Source organism: Pelodiscus sinensis, chromosome 1 (genome assembly GCF_052426305.1).
Source record: "Pelodiscus sinensis isolate ZL-2025 chromosome 1, ASM5242630v1, whole genome shotgun sequence".
NCBI lineage: Eukaryota > Metazoa > Chordata > Testudines > Trionychidae > Pelodiscus > Pelodiscus sinensis.
The window spans coordinates 306,482,348-306,495,057 of record NC_143052.1 but is presented as its reverse complement, the minus strand read 5'-3'; the positions used below and the strand labels follow the sequence as shown (position 1 = coordinate 306,495,057).

At 46.6% G+C, this 12,710-nt stretch overlaps 1 protein-coding gene across 7 annotated transcripts in view; it reads right to left on the bottom strand.

Moving 5' to 3' along the window:
* CDK8 (cyclin dependent kinase 8) overlaps positions 1-12,710 on the bottom strand; it is a 180,390-nt gene that overhangs the window by 65,533 nt on the left and 102,147 nt on the right. For 6 of the 7 annotated variants that reach the window (XM_006138901.5, XM_075919243.2, XM_006138900.5 and 3 more), the window contains one exon: positions 1,013-1,123. In XM_006138901.5, coding sequence (XP_006138963.1) covers positions 1,013-1,123 — 111 coding nt within the window. Of the gene's footprint in view, positions 1-1,012; positions 1,124-1,799; positions 1,940-12,710 lie in introns of those variants that run through there. The other variant, XM_075919244.2, reaches the window with a different exon arrangement.

Here is a 12,710-nt window from a genome sequence, read left to right as displayed (position 1 = left end):
ACTGGGACCAGAGCCCCAGTAGTGCAGTTGGGGCTGCAGCAGCCCCGATAACGGGGCCGAGGCCAGGATCGCAGCAGCCCCTATAGCGGGGCCACCGCAGACTGCCGGGGCCGCAGCAGCATGGCAGCCCATCAGGGAGAAGGGAGGGCTGGGGCCAACAATGGGGAGGGGCCATGGGCTGGTGGGCCAGTAGCAGGGGACCTCCCTTATTCCAGCAAACTCTCGTTCAGAACCGGTCAGGTTCTGAGGGTGCTATACCAGAGAAGTCCAATCTGTACTTTTTTTTTTAAACCAACATTACAGCTAAATTTTCCAGTTGACATGAAAAGAACAGGGGAGCATCGCATTTCTGTTGGCATTACTATTTTATTTTCTCTGGTTGCAGTACATTTATATTTAAAAAAAATAATAATTCACAACTAGAAAGGCAAGGTATTTTACAGAAAATGAAGCCCTAGAGGGAGAAAATGGGATCCATGGGAAGACCTGAACTCTGAAATCAATCAATAAACTTTTGATGTCTGAACATTTTGATTGATTCTATATGGTTTATTCACAGGTCAGATATAATTTAAGTTAGCATGAAGAATGTTCTAAGTTACCCTATTCAGGCAGTACACCACTTCACTACTGATCTCAGCTTGAGATACATCCTGTACCCCAGAGCTTTCCTTATTTTCTAAAGGATGTCAAGCAGTATTTTCTGATAAAAACTAAAGCAATCAAACTAAAATACTGAAGCTCTTAATAAAATAATGATTAGAAAGATATGCACTATATTTGAACAACTGTTACAGTAATTAAATTTGTAGGTATCAATGCAGAATTCAAGTCTAAATCCTATTTCAGAAAATAAAGATTAACAATGTAGCAAACATTATGTGAAGTATCAGACATCTTTCCCCCTTCCCCCAGAGGTCGTTTATCAGTTATGGTACAGTTATATTATTTATCAGTTTCTGTGTTCCTTACTGAAACCCCAAACTCATTATCTACAAGCAAGTCACCTTACCCAGAGGTCATGTTCAGCATAGTCAAAGAGAAGCCACACTTTCCTGTCAGCATGAGACAGAAACACCTTTTGCAAAGAAATGACGTTTGGATGCTTGAGCTCTCGCAGCAGCTGCAAAACAAAGAAAATCCATTACAAAACACCTATGCCACCAGAGACCACAAAAGAGTAATAGGGTGTGTGTGGGGGGTGGGGATTGACCACATAATGTATTTACAATTTAAGACCCTGTAAAGAAACCTATTACAACAAATCTGTGAGGCCTTTAAGCCATAGAAAAACAGCATATATTACACTTCGTTTATTTTTCTACTAAAGGAATTAGTTACGAACTTGAAATCAGATTGAAACTGGGTCACACATCTCCCTTAAAATAGGGACAACTATATCCTAAGTATAATTTTTCAGCACTTATCTCAATTAAACAGTGAAGTTACTTAATTGAAACTTTAATTACTTTTTTTTGCACAAGATCAACACTGTTCTTTACAAATCAGAGAGGTAGTTATGTTAGTCTGTAACTGGAAAAAACTTAAACAACAAATAGACATGCAGCACTTTAGAGACTAACATTCTAAGAGACTGGACAGTCTCTACGAGAAAGAATTAATGGACACAAATCAGATTTCTGCAAAGGCAACACACAGAAACCTGTTGGGAAACATTTTAACTTGCCCGGGCACTCATTAATGGATCTTAAGTCATTGTATTATTTCAATCCAATTTCAAAAGCCAACATGACAGGGAAGCTACAGAATTTAATTTAATTATCAAGTTTGATACCTACCACAGAAGTCTAAACAAAGACACTGGCTGGATGGCCCACTAAATTACATATCCTAATGGCCAGAGCTCGCCGAACTGCGGCGAGCCCTGCTCGCCAGCTGCGCTGTCAAGCATTCTGTGCATGTGCAGATCGCCCGAACCCTGCTCTTCCGGGATGTAATCTACTCGTCACAGGCGAGTAGATTACATAGATTGTCGAGCCCTGCTAATGACATAACCAAAAAAAGGGTACCAAGTGCTCTTATCTGATTAATTTAGCATGGACACTGTAATTGACAATTTCTTTCCCTTTTTTTTTCCTTTTCTTCCCCCCCCCTCATCTTCTCTCTGCTATTTATTTGAAAACTGGACCCCTTAAACTCCATTCATCTGAAGAAGTGGGTTGTGCCCATGAAAGCTCTATTTGTTTAAGTTTTCCCTTTACAACTATGTAAGCTAACAGTTTACTTTATCAAATTCTCACTCCCCACCAGTTCTTGTACTTGATAAAAGTTTTTATGATTTCCCACTTCCTTCCTCACCAACACCTAATGACCTCAAATCCCTGCATCCTGATCACTACTCATACAGTCATTAAAGGATTGGGCTCCTTTAGAACTTGTCAATAATAAAGCAACTGGAAAGATTAAGTGAAAAAAAGTATGAGAGCTACATCTACAGGACCAGGGCACTAAACACAATAAGCCTGGTGTGTGTCTATTGTTCATGTCAACAATTCCACAATAAAGGCACATTCAAAATTCATATAAGAACATAAGAATGGCCATAGTGGGTCAGACCAAACGTCCATCAAGAGCAGTACCCTGTCTGCCGACAGTGGCCAATGCCAGGTGTCCCAGAGGGAGTGAATTGAACAGGTAATGATTAAGCGATGATGGCATATAGTTTGTAAAGACATTTCTTTACAATATTTTGCTCTAATGTTTCTTTAAGAAGTGTTGCTTATGATTAAGGTTAAAATTTTGTCATGGTTATTTTTAGTAAAAGTGATGGACAGGCCACTGCTATAGGAAGGGGGCACAAAGCCAGCTGCACAGCTGTGGGGGCGCACAGTCCCAGCTCCAGTCGAAGCAATGGGCACAAAGACCTAGCTCTAACTACTGCCATAAAGGGCGGGGAGATGCACGGCCCTCCCTCTGCCCCCATTACTGACAGCTGACACCACAGAAATCCAATAAAGTCATGGAATCTGGGACCACATTGTATCATTAAGAAAACAGAACATACAGACATTTTGTCAACTTACGGGCTGCAAATGGAATACTTAGTCATGGCCTGTCTTATTAATAATGTTAAATATATGCTGAAAATGAAATCTAAGAGGTCTCATTACAAGATAATTCATTAAGTCTGCTAAAGAAGATTACATTTTAAAAAAACCCTAACATCTGGCTAGTTTAACAAACGTAAGAACAGTTAATAAATAGTATTTGAATATAAACTGTGGAATAAACAGATTAACATTTTCTATTTCTAAAATGAACCTGCTTTCAATAAATTGTTTTCCCTCCAAGTGGGAGTTCAAAGAAAAATATTTGGATGTAACTACAAATACACTGCTTAAGTAAGAGAAAATTATAGCTTATGCCAGCCAGCTCCATTCCACTTTATCAATTCTTTATTAGTTAAGTACAATGACAATTCTAGCTCTCAGTGAAATGGTGATAGAAGAATGAATGTTTGAATACATTTCTGTACGCGGCACGGACTAGGTAGTTCGGACTAGGCTTCCTATTCCGAACTATCGTTACTCCTCGTGAAACGAGGAGTAACGGTAGTTCGGAATAGGAAGCCTAGTCCGAACTACCTAGTCCGTGCCGCGTGTAGCCGTGCGGCACGGAGTCCGCACTAGCGGACATTTAAAAATGGCGGCGCCCAGCAAGATGCAAATGAAGCCCGGGAAATTCAAATCCCGGGCTTCATTTGCAACTCCGGTAGCCTACATTACCACCCTAGTTCGAACTAGGGTGGTAGTGTAGACATACCCTTAGATTTCATTCTAGGTGTGTGCATGCCCACATGCAGTTGTTAGAGACTTTTGTTTTAGAGGTACCCGTAGGGTTGTATGCAAGCACTCTAGAAGCAGGCAGGGGGGCCAAAAGAGACAACTGTGTCAGGGCCTGGCAGTCAGCGCCCCCGGGCCCTTTAAATAGTCGCTGGAATGCCATGACGTGCACTTTCTATGGCTTTGAGGGTGGGGGAGAGAGAGGTATGACTGCTGCACTCTGTCACACTCCTTCCACCCAAGGCACCGCCCCTTCCAAGAGCATGGAATGACCCCCCGACCTTTCTCAGGAGCCCGCACAGGCTGTCGAGACTTGAACAGGAGCTGCTGGCCCTATGCCCTCTCAGTTCCTTGTGCCCACAACTCTGAAAGAAGGGTATAAAGACAGATATTAAAGGTAGGTAATCAGGTTTTATTTTTCCTTTTTCAAGTTTTTGTTCATGTCTATTCTATTATGGGTGACCCACAAGCAGTTATCTCTGTAGATGGGCTTAGACTTCAACACATGCATCTTATAACACTATTCTACCAATGGCAGCTTTGTCTCAGGCTTCCTGCATAAGCACATAGTGAGACTTCAATGTGGGAAAGGAGGTCCAGATGATGGCCCTGCAGATATCTGGAATTCACATATGGACCACAAATGCTGACACCGAGACTTTGTAGTTGAGCATGCAGTTACAATTGATGGTGAAGGCACCTGCACCTGACGGCAGCAAAATCAGATGCATGCAGTGATCCAAGATGAGATTCTCATGTAGAACTAACAGTGTAGCCATGAATGACCCTGAGTGGGTAACTGCAGATTTTACAGTGCTGGGAAGAAGGATCAAGGAGTTTGAAGTGCAAATGCTGTTCTCATCCATCCTCCCTGTTGAAGGAAAAAGTCCAGGTAGGGATTGTCAAATCTTTGCAGTAAATGCATGATTGCGCAGGTGGTGTTGGAGAGAGGGCTTTGGTTTCTTCGACCATGGGATGCTGTTCCAGGAGCAGGGACTGCTAGGAAGAGATAGGATCCACCTAACGAAGAGAGGGAAGAGCATCTTCGCAGGCAGGCTCACAAATCTAATGAGGAGGGCTTTAAACTAGGTTCGTTAGGGGACAGTGATCTAAACCCTGAGGTAAGTCATGAAGTGGAATACCAGGAAGAAATACACGGAGGAAGGAGCAACAAAGGAGAACCCCTGATCTAAATGGAGAAGGTAGGGCAAGCCATTAGTTATCTAAGGTGTCAATACATGAATGCAAGAAGCCTGGGAAACAAACAGGAAGAATTAGAAGCCCTGGCCCAGTCAAAGAGCTATGAGGTGATTGGGATAATGGAGATTGGTGTGATGACTCACGTGACTGGGGCACTGTCATGGAAGGATATAAACTGTTCAGAAAGGACAAGCAGGGGGGAAAGGAGGAGGAGCTGCACTGTAAGTAGGAGAGCAGTATGATTGTTTAGAGCTCCAGTATACAGAAGGGCTGTGTCTACACTGGCATGAATTTCCGGAAATGCTTAAAACGGAATACTATTCTGTTTTCAGTTTTTCCGGAAAAGGAGCATCTACATTGGCAGGCTGCTTTTCCGGAAAAGCCCTTTTTCCGGAAAAGCGTCTGTGGCCAATGTAGACGCGCTTTTCCGGAAAAGAGCCCCGATCGCCATTTTCGCGATCAGGGCTTTTTTCCAGAAAAGACTACTGGGCTGTCTACACTGGCCCTTTTCCGGAACAGTGTTCCAGAATAAGGACTTATGCCCGAGTGGGAGCTGAATAGTTTTTCCAGAAAAGCGGCTGATTTTGTACAGTAGAGCATCGTTGCTTTTCTGGAAATTCAAGGGCCAGTGTAGACAGTTCGCAGCTTATTCCGGAAAAGCGGCTGATTTTCCGGAATAAGTGGCCCAGGGTAGACACAGCCAAGGAGAAAAGCCTGCTGAGAGTCTTTGGGTTAAGCTTAGAGTCAGGAGCAACAGAGTTATGGTTGGTGTCTGCTTCAGACATCCAGATCAGGTGGGTGAGGTAGATGAGGCTTTTTTCAGACAACTAAGAAAAGCTTCTAGATCACAGGCCCTGTTTCTCATGGGGGCCTTTAATCACCCTGCCATCTGCTTGGAGCCCAATACTTGCCAACAAGTTAAGGAAATATGGATTGGATAAATGGATTATAAGGTGGCTAGAATGTCGGGCTCAACAGGTAGTGATGTCTGGTTGGTGGTCAGTTTCAAGTGGAGTGTCCCAAGGATAGGTTCTAAGGCCGGTTTGTTCAATATCTTTATCAATGGATGAGGGGATGGATTGCACCCTAAGCAAGTTTGCGGATTACACTAAACTAGGGGGAGAGGTACTGATGGAGCTGACTGAGGAAAAGATGGGAGAGACCTTAAGAGTTGACTTGGGCACCACTCTAAAGCACACTCTCAAAACACGTTTCTGGCCCCATGGCATTTTGCCAGTCCAGGTTGTGCAGGTCAATAGGAGGAGGAAGGGGACTGAAACTAGTGTCCCTTCCCCTGGCAGATCCCTGCTGAAGCTGCCAAGTCCTTGCAGAGGGACAACCAGAACTGCTTCCTCATCAGCTGAGGTGTATACAACCCCAGGGATGGAGGGCGGCCGGAGGATCCCTCATACCATGCAACCTTGCATACATTTGTTCTGCAGAGCCCAACTCTATCAAATGCGAGATCTTGTATCAAGGACTTCATCACCTGAGACAGGCCTGTGGTCAGAAGTGAAGAACTGCTCCTTATTCACAGCACTGACAAAACCGCCCTAACTAGCAAATCAGCCCTCTTCAAGGCTGAGAGAACACTGAGCTGCTGCTGCTGTACCCTCTCTCAACATGGTGCCTTCAAATTTATGGAGAAAGGCCCAAAAGTCAAAGTTATATCTCCCCAAGACAGCATGATGGTTCATTACTCAGAATTGGAGACTAGCTGGGGAATAAATTTTCCTCCTGAAAAGGTCCAATCTCTTGGCTTCATTGTTTGGGGTGAACTTGCCTGTGCTTCTCATTGGCCACCAAAACAACCAATAACCCTGGGGGCAGGTGAGTGTGTAAATATTTGAACCTGTTGGTGAGGATGAAATACGCTCTCAGCCCTCTTGGAAGTAGATGGAACTGAGGATGTACTTTGCCAGAAGGCTTTGGCAAGCTTTAAGACCCCTTTGCATACCAGGAGCACAACACATGCTGGGTTGGATTCAATGACTGAAGATTGGCGAGAAGGGGTATTGGCATAACCAGTAAGTCGCAGGCATTTCAGTAAGGCCACTGCTCTGGCCACTAGCCCTTCTCCCAAGACAGCTTCACTGAAATGGATGCAGCCTGTAGAGCCTAATCATGGCAGTGCTGCTTCAAACTGAGAGGCTGAACTCCTCTGTGCTGGAGGAATCTACTCAAGTGACCATAGCAGGGCTATTGATGCCTTAATCTGGTGGCTAACTATCACGATGGGTGACAGGTGCACTGAGCAGTCATGCCAGTAATAAGGGGAATGGTGCAGTGTTGGAGAGTTTAGTCTATGCGACAGTGATCACTGGTGTAAAGAGGGTCAGTGTGAAGGTGATTGGTACTGACCATACAGTAACCAACATTCCCTCTGGGCTTGTCTCGACACAAGGGCATAGACTGGTAGCACAGTGCCAGTCATCTGTGGTGGTGAACCAGTGACCTGGGCTGAGAGAGACACCAGGGGCACGGCAACAAAAAGCTCTGCCTCTGCTCCAGAGACTGGCAGCATTAATTCACCTTCTAGGAGGCTTTCATGGGTGGCTTGCCTTGTAGTTGCTGGGTTCATCACCACATGCAGTACCAGCTGAAGTGGAAAAGCACCAGGAAAGCATCAGTCTGGGTCTCTTACTTCTCCCTCGAGTTGATGGTAAGAGGTTCCCCCCCCCTCAGGGACATGTCCATTCCACCCCTGGCATGGGTGATTAGCCTAAATAGGCTCCTATATCAAATGCCCCTTTGTCTATCTTGCTCAGTGCCAGATCCCACTTCTTAGATGACTTTTTAGGCACTGAAAAAAGGAACTGGTGCTGAATAGAGCCCAATGCTGGGGGTGCACGATATATCAAGGCCAAAGTGCTAGGTGCTATGTCCAGACAGGCTGGCTCCAAGGCTGGGTGCACAGTGGCCTCCATGAGAGGGTCCTCAAATAAATATTGTGTTCTTGTGTCCTGGAATGAAAATTCTTACAGATGCAACAGTTTTCTTCGATGTGGGATTCCTCCAAACACCTCAGACAGCTGCTATGCAGGTTATTAACTAGGAATATGAAGATGCAGCCATTTACATGATTAACCAAGAAGCCTGGCTCATCAGTTAATCCTTATGGTTAAATACAGCCCCTTCTCCCATTTCTGCCTAACAAAAAGGCAGGGAGGTGGTATGCATGGGGAGCTAGCTCCCGCAGAACCACCTGGCCCCCTCCCCCTTGCACTGCTGCCTCAGAGAAGCGGGGGGGTGGGGAGGAGAGAGGAAGGGGAGAAAGATGGGAGCCGGCTTCCCATGAGCACCAGCTCCCACCTGCTCCCCCCGTGTGTAAACATTTTAACATCCCTATTACTCACAGACATAGGCCTGTTACATCAGCACAGGGCTTACAAACTGGTGACTGGGGCATGTCTGGCCAGGGGCAAAGTCTCTGCCAGGACAGTGACTAGCTACAGCTGTTAGCAAGTAGCTGTTAAGTAATCTATAATGTACAAAACTGTTTACAGCTGGAACACTAAGTCAAAAGAGAAAGAAACCAACGACCACTTGCGAGGCAAGAGAAAGAGGGGCTCCACCCAAAAACCACAGGCAGTAAGAAGGAAGTGAGAGGGCATAGAGTTGGCAGTACCTGATATACTGATGCATGCACATTGCACTCAAAAGCACCACAGCCAATCTTATGGCTATTGCTAAGGAAAACGTCTCCAACAAATATGCATATGGGTGTATAAACACCTAGAAGGTAATCAACATGAGGAAGCAGATGAAGGGCTGTCCTCTGCTCAGTTGAAGGTCAGAACTCTGACCCCACCTCCTAGGGTTTCTGCTTTGGCGTCACCTACATGGAATGGACATGAGCGATCACTAGAAGAAAAAACAGTTACCTCCATACTGTTGCTCTTTGAGATGCGTTGCTCATGTCCATCTCACATAGGTGTGTGCATGCATGCATTGTTGGAAGATTTCCCCTTAGCAGTATCCTTTGAGCCAGCAGGGCAGCCCCCTGGAGTGGCTCCACTATATTGGCTAATATGTATCCTTGCTGGCTCTCCATCCCCACAGCTCCTTACCGGGCTACTCTGAAGAAGGGCATGTGGACAGGATTTGGAATGGACATGAGCAACACATCTCGAAGAACAACAGTTATGAAAGTAACAGTTTTTTCTTCAAGTCTCATGTCCATTCCATGTAGGTGACTCCAAAGCAGAAGCCCTAAGAGGCAGGGTCAGAGTTCTGATCTTCACCTGAGCGGAGGACAGCCCTACTCAGGGCTGCACCCTCCCTAGCATAATAGGCCAGTGCGTAATGATTGGGGAAAGCGTGGATCTGAGCCACGAAGACATTAGGATGCAGCCTGGGCCCTAGTAGAGTAAGCTGTTGAGAGGAGGAGCTAGCACCCTGGCCAGCTCATAACACTCCTTGATACAGGACATGATCCACGAGGAAATCTTCTGCGTGGAGATCAGCTGTCCTTTTAACCATACTGTGATTACTACAAACAGCTGAGGGGACTTACGGAAGGGTTTTGTCCTGTCTAAATAAAATGCTAAAGCTCTCCTAACATCTAGAGCATATAACGTGCTTCTTCGTTACCCGAAGCATGGGGCTTGGGGTAAAAAACTGGGAGGAAATGTCCTGGAGACATGGAAGTGAGACACCTCTTTTGGAAGAAAGGACAGGTGGGGGTGTAACTTGACCTTATCCTTAAAGAAAACGGTATAAGGAGGGTCCAAAGTGAGAGCCACCAGGAAAAACACCTTCTAGGTAAGGTGCAGCAGCAAACATGTCACTGGAGGTTCAAAGGGGAGCCCTGAAAGTTTGGTCAGAACCAGGTTACAGTCCCTCTGATGGACGGGTTGACAGACATACCGTCAAAGCCCATCCAATCCCTTCAGGAACCAATGGACCATTGGGTCTGCAAAGAGTGTCTTGCCTCGGGAGCCCAGGTGAAAGGCCGAGATGGCCGCTATGTGCGCCTTAATTAACAAGGTCCAGTAAGTAGTCCAGGATGAGCAGGACCTGGGCATCCACAGGTGAGACATCTTTCTGGGTAGCACAGATAGAGAAGCGCTTCCACTTAGCCAAGTAGGTGGCCCTAGTAAAAGGTTCCCTACTTCCTAAGAGCACTTCCTGTACCCGTTTTAAGCACTGCAGCTCCACTGCTGTCAGCCATGGAGCTTCCGGTCCATCAGGTGCAGGGACTGCAGATTCAGGTGGCAGAGCTTGTTGAAGTCCTGCATTATCACATTTGGCTTCAGTGGGAACTTAGAGGGACCTAGAGTCCATAACGGGCATGAAAAGGGCCTCGTCAAGCGAAGTGACAATGACCCCTTAATCTCCTCCACTACCGGGTCAGGGACCTGCCAGGGGGGCTGGGATGCTGCCCATAAGGCTGCTGTAGAGAACTGGGTGACAGACGGACCTCTCTCGGCCACATGCCCAGGCGAGGCTTGCCCTGAGGGAAGAAACTGTCCTGACATGGGGGAACGGGTGGGTCAGTGGGGTAACCGATGGGGCAGCCCTGGGCCTAGAGAAAACCAACCCCAGCCTAAAAGGTTCCGCACTCTGGCTTTGGTGTTAGCCTCAGGGAGCCCAAAAAGGCCACTGAACTGGGGCATAGAGCTATGGGGGCCAAGAGTGTTGCACCCACAGTACCAGAGTAGGCTGTGTGCTGAAGGTGAGCCGACGTGCTGCAGTGCTGGGACCGGCGGCAGGAGTAAGATCAGTGCCACAGCCTTGATCTGGAACCCCACGAAGACCAAACCAATTCCGCCTCAGGGTCAGCTGAGCATTCAAACGTTGACTAGGGTGATGTGGTGGCAGTTGGTGAACTCTGGCACGGGGCATGCCGGACTATGGATTCAGGTTTCCCTCGGTGCCGAGGTGGAGCCAAGGCCGGAGGCGGTACTGGCCACTTGGTGTTACATCTGAGCAGAGCTCGACAAATAGTGTAATCTACTCGCCCAGGGCAAGTAGATTACACCTCGGAAGAGCTGGCCCGGAACAATCTGCGCATGCGCAGAGCGCAGAACTGCTTGGCAAGCCCTGCAGATGGGATCCGGCACCCAGGTCAGTACCGCATGAAGCCTCTGCGCCAGGACTGGTACCTGGGTTGAGGCAGAAGCCAAGGCTGATACCATCATAGGGGGCTGCACCACACCCTGCACCAAGGTCGAAAACGAAGGTGCCATGGTGGAACGGTGATGCCCTCTCATCTCCAAGGTCGAGGTTGAGGCCCAGTGCCGTTTGGAGTCGCACTCCTTAGCCAGACCCAGTGCCGAGGTCAGGGACAAGGTCAACTCAATCAGGTCCCTCGCCACCTCGAAGGCATCTGAAGTGGAAGGCTCCGGGAGGTCCACCATTGAATCAGGGTCTTGGTGTGGGCTGCAGTGGCATCAACCCAACCACGATGGTCTGGATGCCATGCTCACCGGTGCCCTGTGCCCCATTGAGGGCATACGGAGGGCACATGCCTTGAAGAAGACCTACCCCTGCTAGGTCTCCTCTTCTTCTGTGGCACTGGGGACTGAGACCGGTGCCAAGGCCTGCATGGCACTGGAGAGGCACGCGCAAGTGGCTAGATGCCTCCCACACTAAAGCTGGGGCTCTCTGGGCCACCGGTGCCAGATCAGATGCTGACTCCAGGCTGCCTCAGTGAGGATAATCTTGAGGCGAGACTCCCTTTCCTGTTTAGTGTGTGGTTTGAAGCCTTTGCAGTTCTTGCAAGCCTCAGACAAGTAGGCTTCGCAAAGACACTTGAAGCAGGCTCCATTGGCATCTCCACAGGGCATATGCTTCTGGCACTTCTAGCAGGGCTTGAAGCCTTGGGACTGGGCCAGATGTGATGGGGACTCAAAGTGAGCCCTCTTGGCTAAGACTACTTGCTAACTGCTACACTTAACTGCTCACAACTATTAAGAAACTAGATAAGAAACAATGAACTGTGAATTTAACAAGGAACTGAACAGCAAGAGAGAAATGCTAAGAGATGCTTGCAGAGCAAAAGCAAAGCACATTCCAATGACCAACAAGTGGTAAGAAGGAACTGAGGGAGCAGAGAGCCACTAGGAGTATATATTAGCAGATATAGCAACACCACTCCAGGGGGCTCCCCTGCTAGCCCAACGGAGACTGCTAAGGAGAAATCTTCCAACGACACATGCACACAGCGTGCACATACCTATATGAAATGGACATGATCAATCAATCGAAGAAGAATCTCAACTTTCATTTTTAGACAAAAATTTCTAGCCCTAATGATGGTGGGAGGGAGGTAGAGATTTAAAACATTACATCTAAACACACAAACAAAAAGACAAAACCCTCCACAAAAATATGAGGGTTTTTAAATAAAAAAGGCTAATGATTTTTAAGTCTCTTTAAAAAATTCCACTTGAAGCTAGAAAAAAAAAAACCTCTGCTCACTTTGACAAAAACAAATATTATAGCATCCTACCAACCCACAGACTTACTCTTGACCAACAATGGGAATAGAGAATGAGGGCGGTGGGAGGGGAACTATAGCCTCCTCCTTAACTCCCAGAATATGTACTGTTTGCATTAATAAATGAAACAGTTTGAAACAAACTTTATTTATCTTTATTAAAAAGTGGACAAATTTAGCCCTGGCACAAAACTACTCATTTAGAAGCATTATTTTTAAATACAACAAAGTTGACAATTACAATTACAGACAACTTCATTCTG